The sequence below is a fragment of the Osmerus eperlanus genome, chromosome 2, assembly GCF_963692335.1.
Source record: "Osmerus eperlanus chromosome 2, fOsmEpe2.1, whole genome shotgun sequence".
Taxonomy (NCBI): Eukaryota; Metazoa; Chordata; class Actinopteri; order Osmeriformes; family Osmeridae; genus Osmerus; species Osmerus eperlanus.
The window spans coordinates 20,126,687-20,152,944 of record NC_085019.1 but is presented as its reverse complement, the minus strand read 5'-3'; the positions used below and the strand labels follow the sequence as shown (position 1 = coordinate 20,152,944).

At 44.9% G+C, this 26,258-nt stretch overlaps 5 protein-coding genes and 1 non-coding gene across 7 annotated transcripts; 4 read left to right on the top strand and 2 right to left on the bottom strand.

Annotated features, from left to right (window-relative positions):
• Positions 1-941: 941 nt before the first annotated feature.
• On the bottom strand, positions 942-7,651 carry LOC134035131 (zinc finger protein 658B-like; the record flags this gene model as incomplete). Its single annotated transcript, XM_062479988.1, has 2 exons — positions 942-1,780; positions 7,034-7,651. Coding segments are annotated over 2 exons (1,326 nt in total), but the record flags the coding sequence as incomplete, so codon positions are not given.
• Positions 7,652-9,471: 1,820 nt separating this feature from the next.
• Positions 9,472-10,330, top strand: LOC134035232 (cilia- and flagella-associated protein 70-like). The gene is made up of 2 exons (XM_062480168.1): positions 9,472-9,909; positions 10,060-10,330. The coding sequence occupies exons 1-2, from the start codon at positions 9,673-9,675 to the stop codon at positions 10,234-10,236; spliced, it is 414 nt and encodes a 137-aa protein (XP_062336152.1). The 5' UTR covers positions 9,472-9,672; the 3' UTR covers positions 10,237-10,330.
• Positions 10,331-10,709: 379 nt separating this feature from the next.
• LOC134035239 (galectin-2-like) lies at positions 10,710-14,241 on the bottom strand. Of its 2 annotated transcripts, none has more exons than XM_062480191.1 (5): positions 14,109-14,241; positions 12,022-12,103; positions 11,833-11,912; positions 11,476-11,647; positions 10,710-10,882 (listed from the first exon to the last, which is right to left on the bottom strand). In XM_062480191.1, exons 2-5 carry the CDS (start codon positions 12,022-12,024, stop codon positions 10,739-10,741), a joined length of 399 nt encoding a protein of 132 aa, XP_062336175.1. In that variant the 5' UTR covers positions 12,025-12,103; positions 14,109-14,241; the 3' UTR covers positions 10,710-10,738. The 2 variants fall into 2 exon arrangements, with proteins under 2 accessions (XP_062336175.1, XP_062336167.1); XM_062480183.1 differs by having other exon boundaries at positions 12,022-12,106; positions 14,113-14,194.
• On the top strand, positions 12,536-19,155 carry pick1 (protein interacting with prkca 1). The gene is made up of 13 exons (XM_062479612.1): positions 12,536-12,722; positions 13,212-13,276; positions 13,392-13,503; positions 13,786-13,914; positions 14,609-14,675; positions 14,859-14,948; positions 15,034-15,087; positions 15,209-15,271; positions 16,017-16,150; positions 16,306-16,398; positions 16,555-16,605; positions 16,775-16,919; positions 17,407-19,155. The coding sequence occupies exons 2-13, from the start codon at positions 13,236-13,238 to the stop codon at positions 17,679-17,681; spliced, it is 1,254 nt and encodes a 417-aa protein (XP_062335596.1). The 5' UTR covers positions 12,536-12,722; positions 13,212-13,235; the 3' UTR covers positions 17,682-19,155.
• Positions 19,156-19,496: 341 nt separating this feature from the next.
• On the top strand, positions 19,497-19,569 carry trnar-ccu (transfer RNA arginine (anticodon CCU)). Its single transcript has one exon. It is a non-coding gene; the product is annotated as a tRNA-Arg (tRNA).
• Positions 19,570-19,826: 257 nt separating this feature from the next.
• On the top strand, positions 19,827-24,228 carry plbd1a (phospholipase B domain containing 1a). The gene is made up of 11 exons (XM_062479393.1): positions 19,827-20,058; positions 20,595-20,817; positions 20,987-21,070; positions 21,202-21,343; positions 21,449-21,589; positions 21,856-22,000; positions 22,116-22,316; positions 22,419-22,559; positions 22,790-22,975; positions 23,091-23,197; positions 23,500-24,228. Exons 1-11 carry the CDS (start codon positions 19,983-19,985, stop codon positions 23,674-23,676), a joined length of 1,623 nt encoding a protein of 540 aa, XP_062335377.1. The 5' UTR covers positions 19,827-19,982; the 3' UTR covers positions 23,677-24,228.
• The last annotated feature ends 2,030 nt before the right edge of the window (positions 24,229-26,258 follow it).

Genomic DNA, 26,258 nt, shown 5'->3' with positions numbered 1-26,258 from the left:
TGTGGCAATGAAGTTCAGGTTAGTAGTCAGATAGTTTCACCAATTGAAAGACTTGATTTAAGTAAGGGGAGTGCCGAACATGTTCTGTCGCCGTTTGACTTCCTTAACAGCTGTGTAGATGTTTTTGTAGTGTGTCTCGCGTAGGCTACAGCGTTGCAGTGAGAAACACTGGTTTGAAACCACAGGTAATGCTAATTTCCCCAACAAATCGTTTACTTGTAATGTAATGTCATAATAAATCCTACAACGAAAATGTATTTGTGAGGAATGTTTATTTTAACGATTGAAAACAGATGCATCATAGACCACTGTAGACCACCGGGCAACAGAGGCTAATATAGAACTATATTTACAAGAACACAACTTTTAATGATAATTTCAGAGTCCTCCTCAGTCCACCTTCCTCTTCGACTGTTGAGACCACCTTTCCAGGTGTGTCATTAAAGTGTGATTGTCATTTTAGCATTCATGCAAATCAACGACTGTCCCAGACGAGTGTTTGGGTGACCAGTGACAAAGGGGCTGTATTATTCAGGTCTCTGCCAATACAGCCCTACAACACAATTATCCGTCTTCATCAGAACTACTAAGTATTGTATTCCTTAAAGTACAAATACAGTTTCAAGAACAACCTGCATGAGCCTCAACAGCTCTTGTAATTAAAACAATAACAAACCAACCAATCTTACTCAACAAATGGGTCAAATACACAGACACTCTAAAGGGCTGCAGAGATAAAGAGGTCAACCAGAAATTAATATTGAGCACCTTGATGGTTTTTTAATGAAATTATGTGTGCTTCAAAACTGAAAAGGTGTCAGCCAGTTCGGTCATGTTGGACTGTAGATCTGGTGTTACTACATCTGCTGTCCCAGTAGGTGCAGGCCAGTAGTTCTTTGTCAGGAATATTAATCTATCAAGCATTGCACAGTCAGTCCAGCTGTGAGTCATACATAAGTTCTCTCAAGTGGTGACTGCTGGCACAACTTCACCCTCTTGGTTTTTCTATAAAAGATATGCATACATTGTTCAATAGGTCATTTGTTTGACATAAATAGTCAGTGTGGGCTGCTTAGATCTTCTCTCCTGTGTGGGTCCTGCAGTGAGATCTGAGATTGCCAGCCTGGCTAAAGGTTTTATCACAGAGATCACAGCTGTAGGGCTTCTCTCCAGTGTGGATTCTGCGGTGAGTTGTCAATACCCCAGTCTGTCTAAAGGTTTTACCACAGAGGTCACAGCTGTAGGGCTTCTCTCCAGTTTGGATCCTGCAGTGACCTCTTAAGCTGCCAGCATGGCTAAAGGTTTTATCACAGAAGTCACAGCTGTAGGACTTCTCTCCAGTGTGGATCCTGCGGTGATCTGTGTAATTGCCATCCTGGCTAAAGGTTTTACCACAGACGTCACAGCTGTAGGGCTTCTCTCCAGTGTGGATCCTGCTGTGAACTGTAAAAATGCTATACCTGCTAAAGGTTTTATCACAGAGGTCACAGCTGTAGGGTTTCTCTCCAGTGTGGATCCTGCAGTGAGCTGTGAAATGGCCAGCCTGCCTAAATGTTTTACCACATAGGTCACAGCTGTACGGCTTCTCTCCAGTGTGGATCCTGCAGTGAAATCTGAAACTGTTAGCATGTCTAAAGGTTTTACCACAGAGGTCACAGCTGTAGGGCTTCTCTCCCGTATGGATCCTGCTATGAACTCTGAAATGGCCAGCATGGCTAAAGGTTTTACCACAGAGGTCACAGCTGTAGGGCTTCTCTCCTGTGTGGATCCTCATTTGCCTCTTGAGGCTACTGGATGAAGAAAGGCTCTTCCCACATGTGTCACAGTGATGTGTCTCCATATCTCAGCTCTCTCTTCGTTCTCTGTCTGGTCTCTCTGGATCCTGGATCTAATCTCTGGAAGCTTGTTTTTCTCTGGTTGATCCTCTGTCTGGTTACTGCTGTTTCTAGTTGAGTCTCTCTATGGTTGAGTCTCTGTAGTCTCTCTGGTTGAGTCTCTGTAGTTTCTCTGGTTGAGTCTCTGTAGTCTATCTATGGTTGAGTCTCTCTCTGTATTTCTCTCTATGGTTGAGTCTCTCTCTGTAGTCTCTCTGGTTGAGTCTCTGTAGTCTCTTTGGAGCCTTAAGGAGTCTTCTCCGTCTAGTGTCCGCCCATGATCAAATATGATTGGCTAGTAAAAGATCTGCAGCTTTCACATATAAATAACATCTTTTGTCTGTCATGATGAGCCACTTTGCCTATTTAATGTTGATCATTCGGTGAGAGGTGTATGTTTCTCAGGTTTATTTTTACTGGAGAAACACAAAACACTGTGACAAAACTTCTTTGGCATACAAATCCTCTTCATAGTAATTTGGTTTTCTTCAAAATTATAGGCTATATGATTAGACATGGTAAAAAAGAGACACGTGTTTGTTTTAGGGCAAATAAAACCACAGACATATCAGTCTGTGTTTGTATTCCATTTATTCCATTATCTTTATTCATCTTTTTCATCCTGCATATTTACTGATCATTGGTCTAAGATGATTCATATGAAATGTTCCAATAAAGGTAAACATTTTTTTTAACACAAAGTCCAAGTTTGCAAAATACTAATTTATAAAAGGAACGTTAAGGTTCTTACATTTATCATCCAGGTAGAGAGGGCCTTTCTCCAAAACCAGACTCTGGGCTCTTTTCCCATTTACCAACTATTATGAAGATAGGCTCACAAAAATACTGCCCCTCCTCAGATTTGTACAAAAAAAAAAACCATGTCACTACATGGTTTTGCCATGCACACCGCCAGCACAACGGCGACCCACAAGGCAGGCAAACAGCTAGACCTCATCCTGACACGTAACTGTATCACTGACTTAACCTCTGTAACCCCACTGCACATTTCTGATCACTACTTTATCCAAGTCTCTGTCTCTCTCCCTCCAACTCCTCCTACCTCCCCTCCCCTCGTAACTTTCCGGCGCAACCTCCGCTCCCTATCCCCCTCCCATTTCTCCTCTATTGTAACAGCCTCCCTCCCTCCCATCGACGAGTTCTCGTCCCACCCCACTAACACTGCCACCAACACCTTGTTAACTGCATCACTTGACTCTCTCTGTCCCCTGTCAACCAGGCCTGTACGATCTTCTCCCTCCTGCCCGTGGCTTACGGATGTTATCCGTGAAGAACGGTCCACCCTTCGGGCAGCTGAGAGGAGATGGCGCAAGTCCAAAGGCGGTCTGGACCTATCAAGGTCCCTAACCCTCCTTAAATCCTTCTCTTCTCACTTAACTGGTGCTAAAACCCACTACTTTCTGAACAAAATTAACTCTGCTTCAAACCCCCACAAACTTTTCTCTACCTTCTCCACCCTTCTTAACCCCCCTCCCCCACCCACCCCCCCTCCACCCTGACAGCAGACGACTTCTCCTCCTTCTTTGAGAAAAAAGTCACCGACATTAGCAGTCGGTGCCCTAAACCCACCTTTCTTACCCTCTCACCCTCCATGACTGACCCAACTAAATGTCTAAACTCTTTCTCTTCCCTGTCCGAGGCAGAGATCTCTGACCTCATTCTCTCTCATCGCCCCACCTCCTGTCCCCTTGATCCTATCCCCTCCCCTCTCTTTCAAACCATCTCCCCCTCCATCATAACTTTTCTTCTCCATGTCCTAAACTCCTCTCTTACCTCTGGCACCTTCCCCTCTGCCTTCAAACAGGCTAGAGTTACCCCTCTACTCAAAAAACCCTCCCTTAACCCTGCCGTCCTCCAGAACTACAGACCGGTATCACTGTTACCCTTCCTTTCAAAAACAATTGAACGTGCTGTATCTAACCAACTGTCTAACTTTCTCTCTCAGAACAACCTGCTTGACCCCAACCAATCGGGCTTCAAGACTGGCCACTCCACAGAGACTGCCCTCATGTGGAGCGGCTTCAAGGTCATCCGTCATCATTCTGCTGGACCTTTCTGCAGCGTTTGATACGGTTAACCACCAGATCCTGCTCTCCAGACTTTCTGAGATGGGCATCACTGGCACTGCACTCCAGTGGATCTCATCCTACCTGTCGGGAAGATCCTACCAGGTCTCCTGGGGAGGTAAACTGTCAGGCCCTCGCCAGCTCTCCACTGGTGTCCCACAGGGCTCCGTCCTTGGACCCCTCCTCTTCTCTCTGTACACCACCTCACTTGGACCAATCATCACCTCCCATGGCTTCTCCTACCACTGCTATGCTGACGACACGCAGCTGTACCTGTCGTTCCCCCCGACCGATCCGGGATCTCAGCTAGGATTGAGGCCTGCCTCACAGACATCTCCGCCTGGATGACCGAGCACCACCTCCAGCTGAATCTCGCCAAAACAGAACTCCTCATCATCCCGACCAAACCCTCCATCTCCCATGATCTCTCAATCACCCTGGGATCTGCGACGGTGACCCCTTCATCCTCTGCCAGGAACCTTGGGGTTGCCATGGATGACGAGCTCTCCCTCATAGCCCACATTGTTGCGGTCTCCCGGTCGTGTAGATTCACCCTCTACAACATCCGGAAGATCAGGAGATACCTGTCTGAGCACTCCACCCAGCTGCTAGTCCAAGCACTTGTCCTCTCCAAGTTGGACTACTGCAACTCGCTGCTTGCCGGTCTCCCAGCATGCGCAACCTGCCCTCTCCAGAGGATTCAGAACGCGGCGGCCCGCCTGGTCTACAATCTACCCAGACGCTCACATGTTACCCCGCTCCTCATCTCCCTCCACTGGCTACCCTTCACGGCCCGCATCAGATTTAAGACCCTGGTACTGACCTTCCGAGCAGTGAACGGGACTGCACCCGACTACATCAAGTCTCTCCTGCAGCCTTACACCCCCACCCGCCACCTACGGTCTTCTTCAGACAACCGCCTGGTGGTCCCACCGCTCAAGAGAGCCCGGTCCCAACACAAGCTCTTCTCCTGTCTGGCCCCCCAGTGGTGGAACCAACTCCCCACATCCATCAGAGACACTGACTGTCTCCCCACCTTCAAGAAAAGGCTCAAGACGCACTTGTTCCGGGAGTACAACGGTACTTAGGAATGGTTTGCTGGACCCCATGTTAGTTTCCTCAAGGATCACAATGACTCTTGCTTAGAGCCTTGCTGCTCTTGTTGGTTAGTGGTAACTGATGTAAATTGTTGAAATATTTTTTACTGTTGCTTGCTTTCTACAGGTACACTTGCACTTATAGCGATTCATGTTGTTTAATTGTAACTTGTTTAAATACATGCAACATAAGCTCATGTAGGCCTACTCACTGACAACTCATTGATAATCTCTTCTGTGCTGTGAATTATATTCATAGGCAACACTCACACACCAATTCATATTGTAAGTCTACATTATAACGATTCATGTTGTTCAATTGAAACTTGTTTAACTACATGCTCTTATGGTTCTTCCCTTTGGCACTTATTTTGGTTGTTCACAATATGTGCTTCATGTTTTGGCTACCCACTATGTTTTGGGGGCTATCTTGTTGTTATTATCAGTGACCTATTCACTTTGTAAAGCTCTCTCTTGGAAGTCGCTTTGGATAAAAGCGTCTGCTAAATGAATACATGTAAATGTGATCCTTGCAGGTGTGCGCCAGCCGCCATGTAAATCTGACTTTTGAGGTAAAGGGTCAACAACAATACAGATCCTCCATAGTTAATTTCCTGGCAGGACTACGCTGTCTCACAAAATTTAACTAATATAACTTTATTTTCAATTTGACCAATGACCACAATGTTTTATTCTCCATCATTCAATGTATTTTGCCTCTACATAAATGAACCTCGCAATGTCCAGTGTCCTTGGCTCAGGCACTCACTACACCAGCATAACAGGGCTGAAGGGGTGCATTGACGCTGAACAAACTTGATGGGTACGTTTTGGGGGGTACTCTTGCCTCATAAAATCATTCACAGCTGGGACACATAATGATTCTCTTAAAAGAGAGAACTCTCAAAGAGAGAATCATTAATGAGTTGTGTATCTCAACACTGCAGTTGCCAAACTTAACAAAAAATGATATTACATTGTACAATATTGTATCCATAGAGGAACTTGACTCTGAAAGTATGGTGTCAAAATGAAGACTTTAATTAGACAATCAATGACAACAGGACCATAAAACTATAAACACTATAATATAGTCAACAACAATAAAAAAGTAAGGTGTAAGTTTTGCCTGTTTTGCTTGTTCTGGTTGTACATCTGGTGTATTTAGCGTGACATACGGTGAATGAAATATAATGTAATGACACAATTAGGCCAAGTGTGATTCCTTTGCAAGACAAGGGAATATGTTAACACATGTTGGACCACTGCATGCACAATCTCTGTAAACCCTGTAAATATACAGTACCAGTCAAATGTTTGGACGCATTTTCCCTTGAACATGTGTCCATACTTTTGACTGGTACCAAAAGTTTGGACACATTTTACCATTCTGTTACAACATTAAAAGTATTACTAGAATGTGATATGTGAAATAAGAAACAAAATCCTATCAAACATGACATTAAAAGCTGATTTGAACTATATTTACAAGAATACAACTTTTAATGATTATTTCAGAGTCGTCCTCGGTCCACCTTCCTCTTCAACTGTTGAGACCACCTTTCCAGAGGTGTGTCATTAAAGTGTGATTGTCATTTTAGCATTCATGCAAATCAACGACTGTCCCAGACGAGTGTCTGGGTGACCAGTGACAAAGGGGCTGTATTAGGTTTCTGCCAATACAGCCCTACAACACAATTATCCGTCTTCATCAGAACTACTAAGTATTGTATTCCTTAAAGTACAGAAACAGTTTCAATAACATGCATGTGCTGTCCCAGTAGGTGCAGGCAAGTAGTTCTTCCAGCTTTGGGTCATACAGAAGTTCTCTCGGGTGGTGACTGCTGGGACAACTTCACCCTCTTGGGTTTTCAATTATAGATATGCATAAACTGTTCAATAGGTCATTTGTTTGACATAAATAGTCAGTATGTGCTGCTTAGATCTTCTCTCCTGTGTGTGTCCTGCAGTGAGCTCTGAGATATCCAGCCTGGCTAAAGGTTTTACCACAGAGGTCACAGCTGTAGGGCTTCTGTCCAGTGTGGATCCTGCGGTGAGTTCTCAAAGTGGAAGCATGGTTAAAGGTTTTACCACAGAGGTCACAGCTATAGGGCTTCTCTCCAGTGTGGATTCTGCGGTGAGCTGTCAAATCCCCCGTCAGTCTAAAGGTTTTACCACAGAGGTCACAGCTGTAGGGCTTCTCTCCAGTGTGGACTCTGCGGTGAGCTGTCAAATGCCCAGTCATTCTAAAGGTTTTATCACAGAGGTCACAGCTGTAGGGCTTCTCTCCAGTGTGGATCCTGCAGTGATATCTGAAACTGTTAGCATGTCTAAAGGTTTTACCACAGAGGTCACAGCTGTGGGGCTTCTCTCCAGTGTGGATCTTGCAGTGAAATCTGAAACTGTTAGCATGTCTAAAGGTTTTACCACAGAGGTCACAGCTGTAGGGCTTCTCTCCAGTGTGGATTCTGCGGTGAACTGTTAATTTCTCAGTCTGTCTAAAGGTTTTACCACAGAGGTCACAGCTGTAGCGCTTCTCTCCTGTGTGGATCATCATGTGCTTCTTGAGGCTACTGGATGAGGAAAGGCTCTTCCCACATGTGTCACAGTGATGTGTCTCCATAACTCAGCTCTTTGTTCTCTGTCTGGTCCCTCTGGATCCTGTATATAGTCTCTGGAAGCTTGTTTCTCTAGTCTAGTGGATCCTTTGTCTGGTTACTGCGTTTCTGGTTGGTCTCTCTCTGTAGTCTCTCTGGTTGAGTCTCTTTAGTCTCTTTGGAGCCTTAAGGTGTTTCCTCGGTCTAGTCTCCGCCCATGATCAGGTATGATTGGCCAGTAGAAGATCTGCAGCTTTCAAATGTAAATGAAATCTTTTGTCTGTCATAATGTCCACTTTGCATATGTAATGTTGATCATTTGGTGAGAGGTGTATGTTTCTTAGGTTTATTTTTGCTGGAGAAACACAAAACACTGTGACAAAAACTCCTCTTTATAGCAATTTGGTTTTCTTAAAAATTATAGGCTATATGATCAGCCTTCACAATACGCAATACATGCAAATTAACCCTAAAATGACTGGATTGGGATTGCAAAGTTTTAAATCCATTGATAATAATATACTCTGTGTCTATTGCATGTGTCTCAAGTTCTATTTAAAAATTGAGAATTTGTTGAGGAAAGTAATCTATGGTGCTATTTCATATGTTCAATGTCTCTGTTGAATGATGAATATAATCTATGCTTCTGTTTAATAAAAATACAATCAATGCTTCAAATATACCAATTTGACCATTTGACATCATATAAAAACGAAATTATATTTTGAAAAATGTTTTGAATAAATGTGGAAAATTTAAAACCTGTTGAAAAACCAAAACTTTTTTGCAAGTCATATCATTTTAAATTCTCGTCCTGTCAGCAGGGGGTGCGGCAGCACCTTCAGGACCCCCAGTTCCCGCGGCCATGGCCACAGGTCAACGTGGAGGGCCAGGTGAGTGGGATCGACGCCACTGTCACTGAGAAGGATGTCACTACAGGTCCAGTTTCAGTATCACATAACCCTCCACACTCCTTATGTGTGCAGATGTATGCAGACTCCAGAACCTACATAATCATCGAAATAGCTCTGGAAAAGCCCTTGGTGCCCAAGAGACTGCCTGAGGAGCTAGCTCCAAGGTACAGTACTGTAACTGTACAGACTGAGATTTAAAGGATTGAGGGGTGTAGGAGGTCATAAGTGTTTAGAATTTTTTTGTAACTGCCTTGTTACTGTACTCAAAACAGTAACTGTGAGTATGGAAGGGAAGTGAGTAATAGTCAGAAGAGAGACAATGTGTTTCTGTCTGTCTATTGACAGGGTGAAGGAGCTGCTTATTCCCAGACCCCCCCTGCCTCGCAGATCTGCTGGAGCAGAGAGAGTAATCACAACACACACTTTACAATAACACAATCCCACAATCACCATGACGCTAGCACACTTCTCCATTCACTTTGCTGTGTCGACCCCTTGTGGCCATTTACCAGCCACTACATGTCTTCCTACTTCCTCCTGCTGGTGGGCAGTAGTGACCAGTGCTGACTGCAGTTGTGTCGGGACAGGTTCTGGAGCAGTACAAGCAGCTGTTTGGACCTGCCTTCCTGCCTGGAGGCAAGCCGCTGGATCCAAACGCACAGGAAGAGCGCAAGACTCAGCTCCTGGGAGAGCTCAACCACTCTGGGAAGTTCTTTGCTTTCAAAGAGCAGATGTAGGTGAGAGATATGGGGATGTTTTTTTCCCACTCTTTTGGCTTTTCTAAGCCACCCTTAAAAAGCAGGGTTTAATTATAGACTCTTATGTTTAAATATAGGTTCAATCATGAACATTTTTTATGAAATTAAAGAAACATAGTGGAAGCGTTTCTTTCATTGTCTCTTACTGTTTGTGTGTCCGTTTGTGTTTCTCAGTACTCTGTGGTGAAGATCGTATGGGAGAAGAGGCTGAGGACTGAGGCCTTCACTGACCCTGAGCAGCTCCAGACCTTCCTCAGCCAGCTCCATGTGTTCCTGGTGGATGAGATGCACGTGGCTCTCAACAAGACAAAACACACCTAGTCACCACCTTAGAAGTGTCTGGAGATGTGTCCACAGAGACAGCAGCAAACCAGCCTTGTGCCATGTCATGTTTGTCATCCATTGAGTTCTTTCTCTCTCAATGTTTTCCTTGCTCTCTTATTTCCCCCTATCCAGACCCTATCAGTGGATGCCCAGGAGAGCCAGCCTCGCCCGCTGCTAGACTGTGCCCAGCTGGGGCACTTTGCCAGGGAGGCTCAGCTGAGAGGAGACTACCAGCTGGCTTCTCAGTACTACCAGGAGGTGCACTACCACTGACCCTGGCATGAACACGCTGCCAACACCCTCTTCAAACCTATTCATCATAATACCACTGAATGTGAATGGACCAATGTGGGCATTTTCTGCCATTTTTCCTCACCTGAATGATGTCGTCTTCTGGGTGTTTTGCAGACTGTACAGCGGCTGACTCGAGAGCGCAATAACCCATCCCACTGGTTTGACTACGGGGCGTTCTACATGCTGAGGGCTGACTACCTGACGGCTCAGGAGTGCTTCCACTATGCTGTGTCCGAAGACCAGGCACACCGGGACCTACATATAATATGCTGTATTTGCCTTGAAACCTAAGCCTGACTATACATGCGTTCCACGCAGGTCTGACTTATCAGGGGTCTCAGCTGTGTCTCAGGGGAATGACAGCTGTTGAAGCTTTAAACAAAGCCATATCTCTTTTCACAGATTATTCGTCTGTAGTCATGTCAACAAGTCAACAACCTCCACCCCATAAATATCTAGGGGAAAATACAACATTGCAATGGAGATCAGCTGTTATTGACTATTGTTTTATTGAAAATGTTTAAAAGAAATGTCTCTAAATATTTCATGTGAATTGATTCATGATGTGGTTCATCTTGTCAAAATTGTTAGAAACCCTGAATTATTTGAATAAACTCATTCTTCTTAGAATCCAATAAATACACATTTCTATTTATGACAGTAGGAACATTATAATAACCAATCAGAAATGGCACTTGCACTGATCTGATCCAGTTGTAACAATGTAGTCTCAATCTACCTTACTGGATCAACACAAACAAATGTTTTCCATAGCAGAGATCTGTAGCTTCTCCTAGCAGATCTTGAAGGACTTGAGCTGAAAGTCCCCTTTGATCCGAACGTAGCAGATATCCAGGCTCTCATGGTTCGGGAACTGAATCTCATGTCCATCAGGAAGTTCCACCTCAAACATGTCTCCTGCCATCTTCAGAACAATCTGGGTGAAGACATGTTAGTCATTATTGGAATGATTACACATTTAGTTTTAGACTGGTTTTCAGATAACATGGCTCATAGTTGTCTTCAGGTATCCACCCCATATCCATATCAATTAATGCGTTAACCTCTGATGATGACCTGGTGTGGCTCAAGCTCTGTAGTTTGGTTTACTACTACTCAGTTAGCACAGCATCACACAGTGTAGGCTCATTCCTTTATTACATTTAGTCATTTAGCAGACGCTCTTATCCAGAGCGACTTACAGTAAGTACAGGGACATTCCCCCCGAGGCAAGTAGGGTGAAGTGCCTTGCCCAAGGACACAACGTCATTTGGCACAGCCAGGAATCGAACCGGTAACCTTAAGATTACTAGCCTGACTCCCTAACCGCTCAGCCACCTGACTCCCCTTATACGCGCACCTAATGTGATTAGCGTGATATACTGCAGAATTTCCTCTGCTGAATAACCTCAATGTTATCATAACATAGTTCCACTAGAGTAATTCCATTGTTTTGTAACCAAACTTCCTATGCAAGCACTTCCTCTTCCTTCCGCCATTCTCTCCACAGATCCTCCTCCCTCTGCTCACCTTGACAGTAGAGCCCTTCTGCAAAGGGTTGTGGGTCTCCCTCTTTTCGTCTCCCCAGCAGCCTGCAATCTTCGAGTTGCACACAAGCACAGAGCCATCGGTGTCGTCATGGAAACGGGGGTTAAAGTGCAAAGCCAGGTGATCAGCATCACAGCCCAGGTCAATCTGGAATCTGACAGGACAGAAGGTCCCATGTTTTCAGTTGTACATTCACTCAGTATGGTGCATTTCACGCAAAGTATCAAAGATACAAACTGCTGGTGTGTTGTTTTAGAATACAATCATGTAATGGTAGAAGTTTGTTTTTGTTGTTAAACCCTCAGTGAGGTTTAAAAGTATTGGTTGAGTTGCACCTACCTCTCAGCCATATCCAGAATCTTCCCTTTCACCTTCAGCGTGTCCCCAGCTCTCAGCTCTACATTCTTCAGCTCAAGTTCCTGAAAACAGGCAAATCATGATTGAGGTTATTCTCTGTTGTAGATCTAGCATCTTTATAAATATCATGTGTAGGCCTACAACTTGAATACAGAACGTTTAAAACCTTACCATAGCTACGATTTCGCTTGTGTGAGGTGTCTTAGATCCAGGGTGAGTTAGCCGGTGGTCTGAATCGAGAAAAGTATCCTCTCTCCTGCAACATACAATGAGTAGAATGTGCTGTGTGATCTTTGCTATTGATTGCATTGGTCACTGATTAATGATGATTGAATCCAGTAGGATTGCTTTATGGTTAGTTGCAGGGTCAAATTGATTAAATGTAATGATTAAGTTGTAGGCCTGCTTTGATCCATACATTCTCAAAAGTCTAATCAGTAACAATCAGGAATGTTGGCTTTTTTCAATAAACCAGCCAAAACCAACTCTAAACAACGGCGGCAGTGTTGGCAGAATGTAAACACCGACCAGTGCCAATCATGGTACTCGGTTCTCAAGTTTCAACTTTATGATTTCAACTTTATGATTTCAACGCTTTTATCAGGATCTAACACAAAAAGGATCTAGAAATATTATATTTTTCTCTGACAGATTCCGCTAAATTGTCGGAAGTGACGTGTCTAAATAAACAGTATAGCCTGGCTGAGTCTGATCAAGCAGGTTGAGATAGCCGAGTGGTGCAAAGATGAATCATTCTCTAATAAAGTATACATTTTGAGGAACGATTTGATTCTAGACTTGTTATACAGCTCCACACGTGTTTATGTGAGGATAATAACAGGCGTGTTATTTATTGCATTGGACCGTGAAAGGTAATTTATTTCCCATCTTTATCAGCAAAGAACCTGCTGCTAGCTAGCTTCGTCAGTCATTAGCCAACTGAAATAGCCAGCTTCTTCCTTGCTGTAAGCATCATCATTTTGATCGCTACTATAGTGTATTACCTCAAAAGTTATATTTTGTATTGTTTTGTAAAGGAACTAGCCACAATATATAGTCCACACTTTTACATTGGAAGCTACAGAAGCCTAGCTAAAACTACTATATTTGGCAAGCTAATCAGCTTTTTGCTGATATTATTTGATTGGTTGGCTGACAGTGACACACAGGCTTGGTTTGGAAAATAAGATGGCATCAGAAATAGAGGAAGGAGTGACTAGCTAATCTTTCTACTGTGCCAGCGCTTAAACGCATTGTGGCTGATGTAGTCACTGGAAAAGGTCGTTACGTAAAGGTAGTTTAATGTATCTCCCGAAATACGTTTATCGGTTTTGAACTTTTCCCCTCAATTAATTTAACAGATTATAAAGAATAAATACAGCCAGATGTTCACAGACATGGACTATGAGCTGGAGGAGGACAAATTGTAAGTTGTCAACTGCCTTATTGTAATTGTTATCAACCGTCTGAACAATTTCAGTGTTTGGTGGTGTGATTTCCAACGCAGGTGTAAGATTGATGTCCATGGTGTGTTTATACAGGGGGATCCCCACGGTGCCAGGGACGGTGACCCTAAAGAAGGACGCCCAGAACCTGATAGGGATCAGTATCGGGGGCGGGGCCCAGTACTGCCCCTGTCTCTACATTGTGCAGGTCATCCACTCACTAATAAACCTGTCGTGATCAACCAACTCAAATGTTGATTCGCTTCTGTACTGTAGCTTGATATCGGATGTTCATTGTAACACACTGTAAGCTACATACTAGTGTTGCTAATAGCAACAACAAAAAAGTTGCTAGTATTAATATGATCATTAAATAATCTTTCAAATAGAGTTGGAATTCTTTCCATAGATTTTCAATTTGAATATGAATCTATAGTCTTGCTGTACTGGTATGCTATATCTGTGTGCCTGAGGTCTTGGTGTGTCTCAGGTCTTTGACAACACCCCTGCTGCTCTGGAGGGCACTCTGGCAGCAGGCGATGAGATCACTGGGGTGAACGGCAAACCTGTGAAGGGCAAGACCAAGGTGGAGGTGGCCAAGATGATTCAAGCTGTCCAGGTACGCAACTCGGCATGGAAGCCCATTCATCATAAGCCTATAGAGCGTCATCAGGTAGCATCATAGCTCCCTTACTCTGAGTTAATACTACAAGAAAATTAGTCTTCCCTTTTAAGGGTGGATGAAAAATCACCCCATAAAATCAACAATGGAACACACTCACCGCAACCAATACCGTCAAAACACAAAGATACTTACAGTTATCGTTTGTTATTCCCAGGTGTTCTATTCACCAGCTACCAGCCAGATCAGAGTCAGACTCCTGCCGTACCATTAGAAAGACACTGCATGCAGTTCAGCAGTGCTAGTGAGCAGAGAACAATAGTGTCAAACACTCTGCATCACGTCACCAGCGCAGAGTGGCAGTGTTGCTTTAGCGCTCCATTGTGAACCTTTGGGAAGCTATGAGTCCCCCACCAGCTTGTTAGCGTCAGTGGATTAACGGAGATGGGGAATGGTGGTCCTCTGTCGGTGTTGTAGGATTAGAATGGGCCATTGTGGATAGTTGCCTGCACTGACATTTTCTCTGTCGCATTCCACCTTTGTTTAGAGATATTATGTGCTCAAATATGACATGGTTGCCATCTTCTGACATGTTTTAACACAAGTTTTAAGCATTCAACATAAAATATATTGATGTAAGAATACTTGGTGACCTGCTACTTCCTGCTCTTAATACTTGTTGTATTTGCAGGGAGAGGCCACAATCCACTACAACAAACTGCAGGCTGACCCCAAACAGGGGAAGTCACTTGACATAGGTAACTGTTCCTCCCTGGGGCTCTAATTCATTAACAGGGGCATAAAGCTAAGGATGACACAAATGACATGGCAACATTCTGAATAGAGAACCGAACTAGGGAATCACCTTGTGAGTGTTCAGTGTGAGTTTATATTTATGGTTCCGTGTACCGGCAAGGTAACCAGTATGTTCTGTGTCCCAGTGCTGAAGAAGGTGAAGCATCGTCTGGTGGAGAACATGAGCTCCGGCACGGCCGATGCCCTGGGGCTCAGCAGAGCCATACTCTGCAACGGTGAGCCCAGAACTAGAGATGAGTGAGTTGTCATCTGGGTTGGCAGGGAGACGCGTGACTCATAGGTCTCTCTCTGCCTTTTCAGATGGCCTGGTGAAGAGGCTTGAGGAGCTGGAGAAAACGGCAGAGTTGTACAAAGGTACCGGGATTTTTTCTTCTTTTAAGTATCGTTTTTTCTAAGTCGCATAGGTATTGACGGCCTTTTTCCAAGTTGCGTGGCTCTGCTTGTCTCACTTTCATGGCTTGGTTCTGCCTCTCAGGACTGATGGAGCACACTAAGAGACTGCTCCGAGCATTCTTTGAACTCTCACAGACACACAGAGGTGAGTTACTGAAGCATTACTCATTAGCCCTTAAAGGACGTAACACCTTTGTGATACTTGAGCACCCTCTACTGGTCCTCATTCTTCCTGTCACTCTCTTCTCTTTTCTCCCCTGTTCTCTCTCTCTCCTCCTGCTCTTTCTCTCTTCCCTGCTCTATCTCCCTCCCCTGCTCTCTCTCCCCTGCTCTATCTCCCTCCCCTGCTCTCTCTCTCTCTCCCCTGTTCTCTCTCTCCCCCACTCTCCCTCCCCTGCTCTCTCTCTCCCCCGCTCTATCTCTCTCCCCTGCTCTCTCTCCCCTGCTCTCTCTCTCCCCTGCTCTCTCCCACCCCTGCTCTCTCTCTCCCCCGCTCTCCCACCCCTGCTCTCTCCCCCGCTCTCCCTCCCCTGCTCTCTCTCTCTCACCTGCTCTCTCCCTCCCCTGCTCTCTCTCTCTCCCCTGCTCTATCCCCCCTGCTCTCTCTCCCCCGCTCTCCCTCCCCTGCTCTCTCCCCCGCTCTATCTCTCTCCCCTGCTCTCTCTCCCCTGCTCTCTCTCCCCTGCTCTCTCTCTCCCCTGCTCTCTCCCTCCCCTGCTCTCTCCCTCCCCTGCTCTCTCTCTCCCCCGCTCTCTCTCCCCTGCTCTCTCTCTCCCCCGCTCTATCTCTCTCCCTGCTCTCTCTCTCCCCTGCTCTCTCCCTCCCCTGCTCTCTCTCTCCCCCGCTCTCTCTCCCCTGCTCTCTCTCCCTGCTCTCTGGACACCTTACAGCGTTCGGGGATGTGTTCTCAGTGATCGGGGTACGGGAGCCTCAGGCTGCGGCTAGTGAGGCCTTTGTGAAGTTTGCTGAAGCCCATCGCAATATCGAGAAATACGGCATCCAGCTTCTAAAGACCATCAAGCCTGTGAGTTACAATATGCAATATGCAGTCCCGTCACCCAGACCTGATTTCAGGGTTTTGTTTTCCCAAAACAGGGATATGGGTTTTTGGTGTCCCCTCATAAGTCACTTGTCCAAACAAAAGACATCACTATTAGTCAGCAAAATTTTGTTTTACAGATGCTCCATGATCTGAACACCTACCTACACAAGGCCATACCAGACACTAAACTCACCATCCGCAAGTACCTGGACGTCAAGTTTGAGTACCTGGTGAGAGTCCACCATGCTACCAATCATGCTGTGAATCAGCAGTACTAATTTCAGGCTAATTTCACTGAAATTCTGTTAAAAAGAGCCTGTTTTACAGTTTCACCCAGTGACCTCTCAACCCGTATAGAATAACAGTTGGTGTGTTGTGTGTTCCAGTCTTACTGTCTGAAGGTGAAGGAGATGGATGACGAGGAGTACAGCTGCATTGTGAGTAGCCACCTCTCATCTATAACACCTGTTCAAACAAGTGCCAACATGTAGAACATGCCTTTTACATCACTGCACACCCCCTCCTCTTCCCACCTGTCACTTAGTGTGAGTGATATTTTGAGCCGTTTCCATGATTACACTGTGTGTGCCGGCTGTTTTTCCCCAGGCCATGGGAGAGCCCATGTACCGGGTCAGCACCGGTAACTACGAGTACCGGCTGGTGCTGCGGTGTCGCCAGGAGGCTCGCGCCCGCTTCGCTAAGATGAGGAAGGACGTGCTGGAGAAGATAGAGCTGCTGGACCAGAAACATGGTCAGTTTCTCTCTTCTCTCTCTCTCTTTTCCTTCTCTCTTTCTCTCTCTCTCTTCTCTCCTCTCTCGCACTCTCTCTCCCCTCTCTCTCTCTCTCTCCTTTCTTCCTTGTGTCTCTTGGTCTGTCCCTTTCTTTCTTCTCCTCTCTCACTCTTTCTGTCTCGTTCACCCCTCACTCAATGTTTTATCACTTCAAGTTTCCATCTGTGAGTCTTTATGGACAGGTCTGCTGCTTTCTTGGATCCGTCCCACAGTGATTAACTGACAGATCATGGACCTTCACACAACCTCTCAGTGATAGCCCTCTAAGCTAATGGAACTGAATTCCACAGCTTGTCTTCGTCCCCCCCTCCCCCGCTTAGTTTCCACACCACCCTCTCCATCTCCCGTTTCTCTCTCTATATATATTTCTCTCTCCATTTAGTCTGCGGTTGGGGTAATTATTAACATCTATCCCTTCCACCTTTCCTCCGTTCCCCCCTCCCCAGTCCAAGACATCGTGTTCCAGCTGCAGCGCTTCGTGTCGGGCATGTCGCACTACTACGACGAGTGCTACGCCGTCCTGAAAGAGGCCGACGTCTTCCCCATCGAGGTGGACCTCTCCCGGACCATGATCAACTACGGCAACCAGCCGCACTCCTACACGGAGGAGGAGGAGGATGAGGAGGAGGAGGAGGAGGGAGGAGGGGAGGGCGATGGAGGAGAGAGCGGGGCGGGCAGACAGGCTGAGAACGGTGCTGAGAAGCTGGTTGATGATGAATGAGAGGGAGTGGGGGTGTCGATAGCCTACAGAGCATCAGCCTGACCTCTGCAACCAAACTACTAAATACTTCACTCACTCTGCTCCTGGACAGGAGAGCCGAACTGGTTTCATGAACACAGTTCAAGGGGTAAGGACAGTCTACACTGGAGAATAACACTGGGCTGTTCTGCTATTTGACTGTAATGCTATTAACTGTAATACTTCTGTACTGTAGCCTCTTAATAACTACTGTAAATAGTTATGAAGCCCATTGACACTGAACCTAGTCACTTGGATTTTTGTTGGACTCCACAGGTTCAAACTATAAGACCTTAACTCTGCTGTTCAACTCATTCTCACTCAAGATACGAGTCCATGTCAAATGAGTCCAGAATATCCATTGAACTGAATGTATGTTATTTAAATGTTAAGCTGCAGTGAGTGCTGATGCTCTGCTTATGGACTGTATGGTGTGGATGAGCAGTGCCTTTTGTCCTGGTCGTGAGTGGTTGGAGTGTGGTGTGAATGATGGGTCAGTTTTCTGCCAGGGGGGGTTATATGATGTGTATGCATGGAGGGAACAGACCGTGGGCTCTGTGAGAAGTGGCTTCGTTGACCAAATACATTTTCTTTCATTTCCTAAACCCTTATGTTACATTAAGTCCAGCTGAGATGAAAGAACTCTACATTTGTTCTCTGGGTGGAGGTATCTCAGGCTGAGAACAGCCTTTAGGTCTACTGTCGCTGTCAGAGATGGAGGCCTGGTACCAAATGAGCGTTGTTCTTCAATACAGTCAAGAGCTGTTTTATTCCATAGAATTCTTTATTTGTTACACTATTTTTTTTTAATGTCAATGCAAAGCATTAATGCCCAACTTCCCTGTGTGACAATGAAGACAGTGGGGGGAAGCTGTTTCCCTAGATGGGAACTATGGATTAGGAATGGTATAGTGATGCTGGTATATCATACTAGCCTCACTTTCTGCCTCTACAGTACATTACCAAAAACATCTCAACTTCAACTTTATTTGGCTTTTGAGAGCAATTGGTTTTGCAGCAAGACATAGATACAAAACAGGTATAAGACTAAGATACAGTCTACATAGAGTGTGTACATTTATGCCAGATAGGGGCCAGTGACTAAACGACTGGGATACATAAAAAAGGGACCTATATCTTATTTATTACATGACAAATTTCTAATCTATTAAGTTTATTTACAATCATTGTATACCCATCTGATTGCTCTTCAACTGTTTTGTGGATTTTCTATGCATGTCATGATATTTTCAGCTGGGAATAAATGCACATACTGATGAATCCACAATTTAGACCCATTTTATATTTCATTTCTTGAAATGGGCGTGTTTGATTGCTGTGTGTTTGTCATTTCTCTGATTTGTGTTGCTCGTCATTGTCAGGATAATTTGGAAAAGAAGGGTAGACGTGGAAGTGGACAAATTCATGAACTCTTGAAATAAAACATTCAACTAAGTGTCGAGTCTTCTGTGTAGCCTACTGTTGATTTGGTTTGTGTTAATAATCGTCAATATTCTCAATTATTAGTGTGTGAGAAACCCTCAGAGTTGACCCTGTTTGGAATAAACCCATCACTTACTGTCTTTCAGAACAGGCGAGTTCACAGTCTGCTGTAATCTGTAGGTATATGACCAGTCAATAGCACTGACACGTAGACTATAAATGTCGCATTTTTCAGTAAAAAAAAGTAGTTAAGAATTTAAGCTTGCTACAGCGTATATTAACTAATTCAACTGAATATGCCTTGGTACGACTCATACTTTAAATAGAAAAATAATGTATGCAATGGACGCACGAGCCCCAGTGGCCTAATGGATAAGGCACTGGCCTCCTAAGCCAGGGATTGTGGGTTCGAGTCCCATCTGGGGTGTAGTATTTTGTTCTGAATTACGTCTATTTTGATTTAATACCTATTTTGGGCTTGATCCGAATGATCGTTGTATGTTGTACAGTGTAATTATTTGCTACAGTTTGTTCATGCGGTTTTATTGCTTTGTAAGTGTGCTTCAACTGTGTTTTATTGTTATCATGATTTTACATTGAATATTGTGAGATGGAATTACTCCCTTCCCATTCGATCCCAGATTGTAACCAATCGGGACAAGTTCCGCACCCCCGGATCTGCCAATGAGTAAAGAAGCGAACCTTAGTTTGAGGAAACTTGTATGCGCTTTCCGAGTTTCATTTCTTCCTCATGCTTTCAGTCCTGTGTTTTTGCTAGTACAGATTGTGAGCGAGGTTGCTCTTACCAGTCTTGTAAACATTTTCACGCGTTAGGCTATAATGATTTTTGAGACGAGGCTATGTATATTTTCTTTGCTCGGTGTGGCTATAACCTTCACCAGCGGTAGCCCTAACAGTAAGTAGGCTTCATGCGAGCTAAAAAGCTCAAAATATTCTTAAACCAACTATCTCCTTCTAAACAAGATAAGATAAAGAATTACTTTCCACCTGTGTGCTTTATCGTTTATTTAGCTCTCTATATATTTAATATTATTATTTACAAGTTACAACATATCGGTCTTCTGGTGGGAACTTTAATTCGAACTTCCATTTCTGTTTTTATGTTTTCTTCTGTACTAGAAACCTCCATATGTCAGACTGCTTATGTAATTCAGATTTCATACCTTTTAGTACCTTTTAAGTCGACACTGTAACAACAACGCTGCTATTTTGATGTAGATGTGTTCCCTCGCAGGCAGCCCCGGTCATCAATCTCATACCTGCTAGAAAAACTCCTCATAGCAGTCCAGAACTACTGTATATCCCCAGTTCCCGAGTCTGAGAGCATTACTATCAGGGTGTTTTCCATTAGCTGGAGTTTAGTGTACAGTGCACCAATAGTGGTAGAACATAGCAGATTTACTAAGGTGAATTGTTGACGTGTTTGTCCAGAGATGACAGCAGCCACAGTGTACTGGGACGCCACACACAAGTTAGTCCTGCTGAAGGAGGGGGTGCTGGAGAAGGAGGGTGGTGCGTATGGATACCTCAACGACAGCCTCTCTCTCACGGGCTGGAGTGTGCTGGAGCTGCGGGCAGGGTATGGAGAGACCACCGAGTCTGACGAGGTCACCTTCTTCCTGGCAGGCTTCCTCGAAGGCTTCCTCACTGCCCCGTGAGTGCTGCTTTTGTTGTTTTTCCTTAAAGTTGTTGACTACATTTACACCACTGATTTAATATTTTGCTGGGAGGATAGACAGGGAGGGGATTTTCCACGTAGCCGTATGCATATGGATATAAAGGTTTCACTTCTTTTTTTTCGTTTTTTTTTCATTTCTCAACAGGCAAATGATTAGCCACTACGCCAACATGTATCCCCAGATCATCGAGGACCCCAAGGTCTTAGGACCAGTGAAGGATTTTATGAAGTGAGCCACTTTCTTCGCCTCCACAGAAAGCATTACAACCACAGTAAAGACATCCAGTTCATACACTCCATTTCATATCAACATTGGCTTTTGATTCTCAATGACTACACAGTGTCCCTTGTGTGTGTCAGTAAGCAGGATGCATGGACCAGAGAGCAGGTGAAGCTAAACAAGGGCAGCGACCCTCTGTGGAGACACACTGGCTTCATAGTGGCCCAGATGGATGGGCTCCAGGCAGGGGTGGCACACTGGGCCAAAAAACAAGGCCAGAAGGTAGGCTGAAACATGTGAAGAGATGGATGGATAGAAAAAACATACATATCCAAATAAATGCAATTGCTCTATACGTACATTTGTGCTACGTGTGCCTCTCCACAGCCTCTGTCGCTGTTTGCGGTCCAGTTCCTGAACGCTGTAGGCGACCTGCTGGACCTGATCCCTGCGCTGGTCCCCAACACCAAACCTCCTCTCCGTGATTTCCAACTGCCAGGGATGGGTCACTGCTCTGCCCTCATCAAGGTTAGCGGTCATGCCTACTCCGTCCTGCCTAGGATAGGTATCACTGACGCCATGTACAAACACAAGACAACATTTGTTTACAATGTACTAATCTCCCATGTAAGCTATGTTATTTTGAATAGGATCCCCTATATAGACCAAGGATGAATGAATCCATCAGCAAGATATCTAGCTGTTTTTCCACCCAATCCTAATGTACTCAGTCATATTCAGTGTTTCTATTTAAGGCCTGCTGACCTTCAACCATCTGTCCCTTACATATGCAGATGCTGCCAGGTTTTGAGAACCTGCTGTTTGCCCATTCCAGCTGGTACACCTACGCTGCCACCATGCGGATCTACAAACACTGGGACTTCCGTGTCAGCGAACCCCACACCGCCACTGGCAAACTATCCTTCAGCAGCTACCCTGGTAAAAAATGCCCATGTCAAAACATCCCCTGAAGAAGAGCAATGAATAATGCCTCTAACTACTTTCTCTCTCTGTTCCCCCTGTGCTCCCCCCCCCCCACCTTCCTGTCTCACAGGCTTCCTAGTGTCTCTGGATGACTTCTACCTGCTGGGCAACGGCCTCATGATGACCCAGACCACCAACAACGTCTTCAACTCCTCCCTCTTCTCCCAGATCACCCCCCACAGCCTGCTGGCCTGGCAGAGGGTCCGGCTAGCACATGCCCTGGCAAACACCGGGGAGCAGTGGGCCAAGACCTTCGCCTCATACAACTCTGGTGAGGAGGAGGGGGGAGGGGGTTTTGTTTTAGTCTTAGTTTTGGTTCCTTTTTTCTGAGACAAACATTAAATGTCACTCTCATGTGCCTGCTTCCCTTCAGGTACCTATAACAACCAGTACATGGTGTTGGACAGGAGCAGAGTGAAGCTGGGCCACAGCTTGGAGGATGGAGCTCTGACTGTGGTGGAGCAGATCCCAGGCCTGGTGGAGTATTCAGACCAGACACAGGCTCTGCGCAGGGGTGAGATGCACATAGACCGCACACACCCTACACAGGACATGCTGTAGACTGCACACACAATTATAAAGGGTAAAAAAAAAAGTCTAACAGAAAAATTACTTTTTAGGGGGGGGGGGGCACTTTTGACAACATGATTAAGCATATTTTGAAATTCAATTCGACATTTGGAGTTCTATTTGACACATTCTTGGCTCTCCGACTTTCTCTCATTCTCCCTTTTCTCTCCTCAGGTTACTGGCCCTCCTACAACATCCCGTTCCACTCTAGGATCTACGCTCTGAGTGGCTACGGTAAGATGTGGGACGAGTATGGAGACGACTTCTCTTATGACCTCTGCCCACGGGCCAAGATCTTCAGACGAGACCAGGCTGGGGTGAAAGACCTGGACTCCCTCAAATACATCATGAGATACAACGGTTAGAGACTCGTTTTTTCTCATTGTTTCATCGTAAATTAGTTTCTTTGATTATTTTCTGTGAATTTCTTTGGTTAGTTTGACACAATTTTACGTCGCTCTGTTTTCCTCCTCAGACTACAAAAATGACCCCTACTCCAAAGGAGACCCTTGCAAGTCCATCTGCTGTCGTAATGACCTGAAGCAGACACACCCCAGTCCAGGAGGGTGTTATGACACTAAGGTATGACCTTAGACCAGAATTAACCAGAAATGTGCTGCCCTGGTAGCTCACCGGAAACGTGTGTGCACCGTGTAGGCTGAGACCTTACCCTAGTGACCTGGGGTTGAATCTGGCTTGGGCCCTTTGCTGCATGGCTTGATGGCTTTCTCTCTCTCATTGTTTTTCCTGTCACACTTCACTTACGCTGTCCAATAAAGCATGAAACATGCCCATAAAATATATACCAGTAATTGTTGTAAAATTTAGAATTCACATGTTTGCTCTCTCTCTCCCTCTCCCTCTCTCTCCCTCCCTCTCTCCAGGTGACAGACTACCACATGGCCGAGCAGTTCCAGGCCGAGGCTGTGAACGGCCCCACCACCCAGCACGGCCTGCCCCCCTTCTCCTGGGACGGTTTCAACAGCACGGCTCACCAGGGCCTGCCCCTCGTCTACAACTTCACCTTCACAGACATGCAGCCCCTGCTCTTCACCCCCTGAAAGGGAGGGCTATGGAGGGAGTGGAGCGCGGCTATCAGGAAACATCCTCAGGGGCCACGTTGCTATAGTGATCAACGGTTTGAAATCAAGAATTCTAGCAGTGTGTGATGCTTATTGCCTATGTGTGTTTTTTTCCTGCTCAGTTTACTTTGAACTATACATGCCTTGGGCATAGGAATGAGGTGCTGCTGTATTCACCTAAATGATTGTCCTTTTGCAATGAAGCCTTCATTTTAGTGGACGCTTTATGAGTTTGAGGTTTCCAACCATGGCCTAAACCAAGACCTGTTTATTAGTCATATGCTCTTGATTGTAATGAGGTAACAAGTCATCATCTATTGTTGAGATTGCGTAGAAACACTGTTGTTTGAATTAAACTGTCATCACAATGCAATTCTCAGGGCCAATATCACTGTCATGATCGATGCCTGTGTTTTTGTTTTTGTACATGTGAAATGAATGTCTTTCAAACTTTGTATTTGTTTTGATGAACTCATACAGCACTTGAGTTTATTGGTAATAAAAAAAATCAAAACTGTGCCCCTAGCCAAATTGCACATTGTTGTCACAGGATGTACAGTGTTTAGTAGCCCGAATCTTGTATCGGTGTGTCACCACCTCACTGTCAAAGAAATAATAAGCTACGTTTTTAACCAATATCAAAATGTAAAACAGCACGGAAACGGCAGCAAAGTATGATGCAAAGTGTTTATTCGAATCCAACACAAAGGATTGATTCCAACAAACGTGAGTAGACCCCAGAGTCTGACTGGAATTTTTCTCCGGACATTCGCTTATATATTTACTCTCCATCATTTTGTGATATTTTGTCTTTGGTGCATTATATCTGGTCACAGATGCATTTATGTATTTCACACCCGGTTGGTCAATTGTCACAGAATTTACATTGCCAGTACTTTTCCTCTATCTTCCCCTTCCAGGGCCCTCATGAGGCCTTGCAGCCCAGCTGCACAGGGATACTGAGTTTAAGGACATAAATCTGTCCCCTGATGTGTGGCGCGTGCAGGGTTATAAATTAACACCCGCCAACCCGCCAAATGCGGGTTAAAATTCCTTTGGCGGGTGTTAATGAAAACTCACTAGCCAGTTTGGCCGGTGATACATGAGGCATTACATGAATGATACATAAGGCTCTGTTCTCGGCATGGTTCTCGGTCATTTATCCCCCTGGCAGTACTTCCTAAGTTTCCCATGAACACTGTGCCGTAATGCTAAGTGATAACGTTTTATACGGCCATTGCCTGCGCGCAGTTAGAAGTGAAACCAGCGCGAGAAACCGTGGAAACGAACGGAGCGTCCACCAGAAAACACAAGGAAGAAGTTAAACAAAGCATAGAGGATCATTGGAGGTAATAAGAGCTAGCTAGAGTAGTAAAGTAAAAAGTTAACTTAATGCGGCGGTGGTTAGGACAAACTTCTGGGAGCGAGAAGAGGAACGAGGCAGGGGATGAGGATATTGATAGCACTACAGAAACAAAGAAAATGTAATGACAAATGGCTGAATGACGGGAATGGCTTGTGTTTGACAATGAAAATGTTGCCATGTTTTGTAAGGATTGCCGCATGTAGTCTACGCGAAAGAAAAATTATGTTGCTTACTGACACAGTCTTCTGTAATGTAAAAACACTGTTCTTATTAAAGAGTATATTATGTCGGTTTAATTAATAATAATAATAATTCATTTTTTTATAGCGCTTTTCTCAATACCCAAAGTTGCTTTACAAGTGTGAGGAAGCAGAACAAGACAACAGTAAAATATAAAGACAAAGGATTGAACAAAACAGACAAACAGAATATTATACAGAAAAAGAAAACTAACATATAAGTCTAATAGTGGAGGGGAGGGAGCAGGGGATGTTCAGATGAAGGCGAGGTTGAAAAGGTGAGTTTTGAGGGATCTTTTAAATAGTGCTACATTGGGAGCCAGACGGATATGGAGGCCCTGTCACCCCAGGTCCGGTGCTTAGTACTGATGGTTTTTAGGGTGTTTGCGCCGGCGGACCTGAGGCAACGGGTAGGGGCGTGCTTAATGGCTGCTTAGGACAAAAACGTTACTGTAAATGCATGGGCAGGAGTCAATCTCATGACGCGAATGGACGTTTTAGCCATTTACAATAAATCGTGTCCTTACTTAGTCACGTGTTGGTGATTTCACATACCCTTGCATCATACTTCTGTGCTTCGTTTTACTTACTAGACCTACACACATACTTCTCTCTCTTGCACTCAAACCCTATCTATCAGGACTTCCACGTTTGGCCTTTATGTTATAGTGGCAATTCTAATCAGTCAACAGCTTTGAATTTGGTTTTCAGTAATATAGCGTATAAAAGTAATAAAGGTGATTAAGAGGTTCATTTTCAATCATATTATCCATAATCATTTCTCCATCTTCATAATTACAGCAGTGTGATGTTTTTTCCACAACATCACCACCACCACCACCACCATCTCGCCTGTTCCACTCCTCTGTGTCTCTCTCTCTTTCTCTCTCTCTTGCTCTCTCGGGACACATTCAGTGATTCACTCTTTCCTGCAAAAACAGCAGAACTGAAACGTC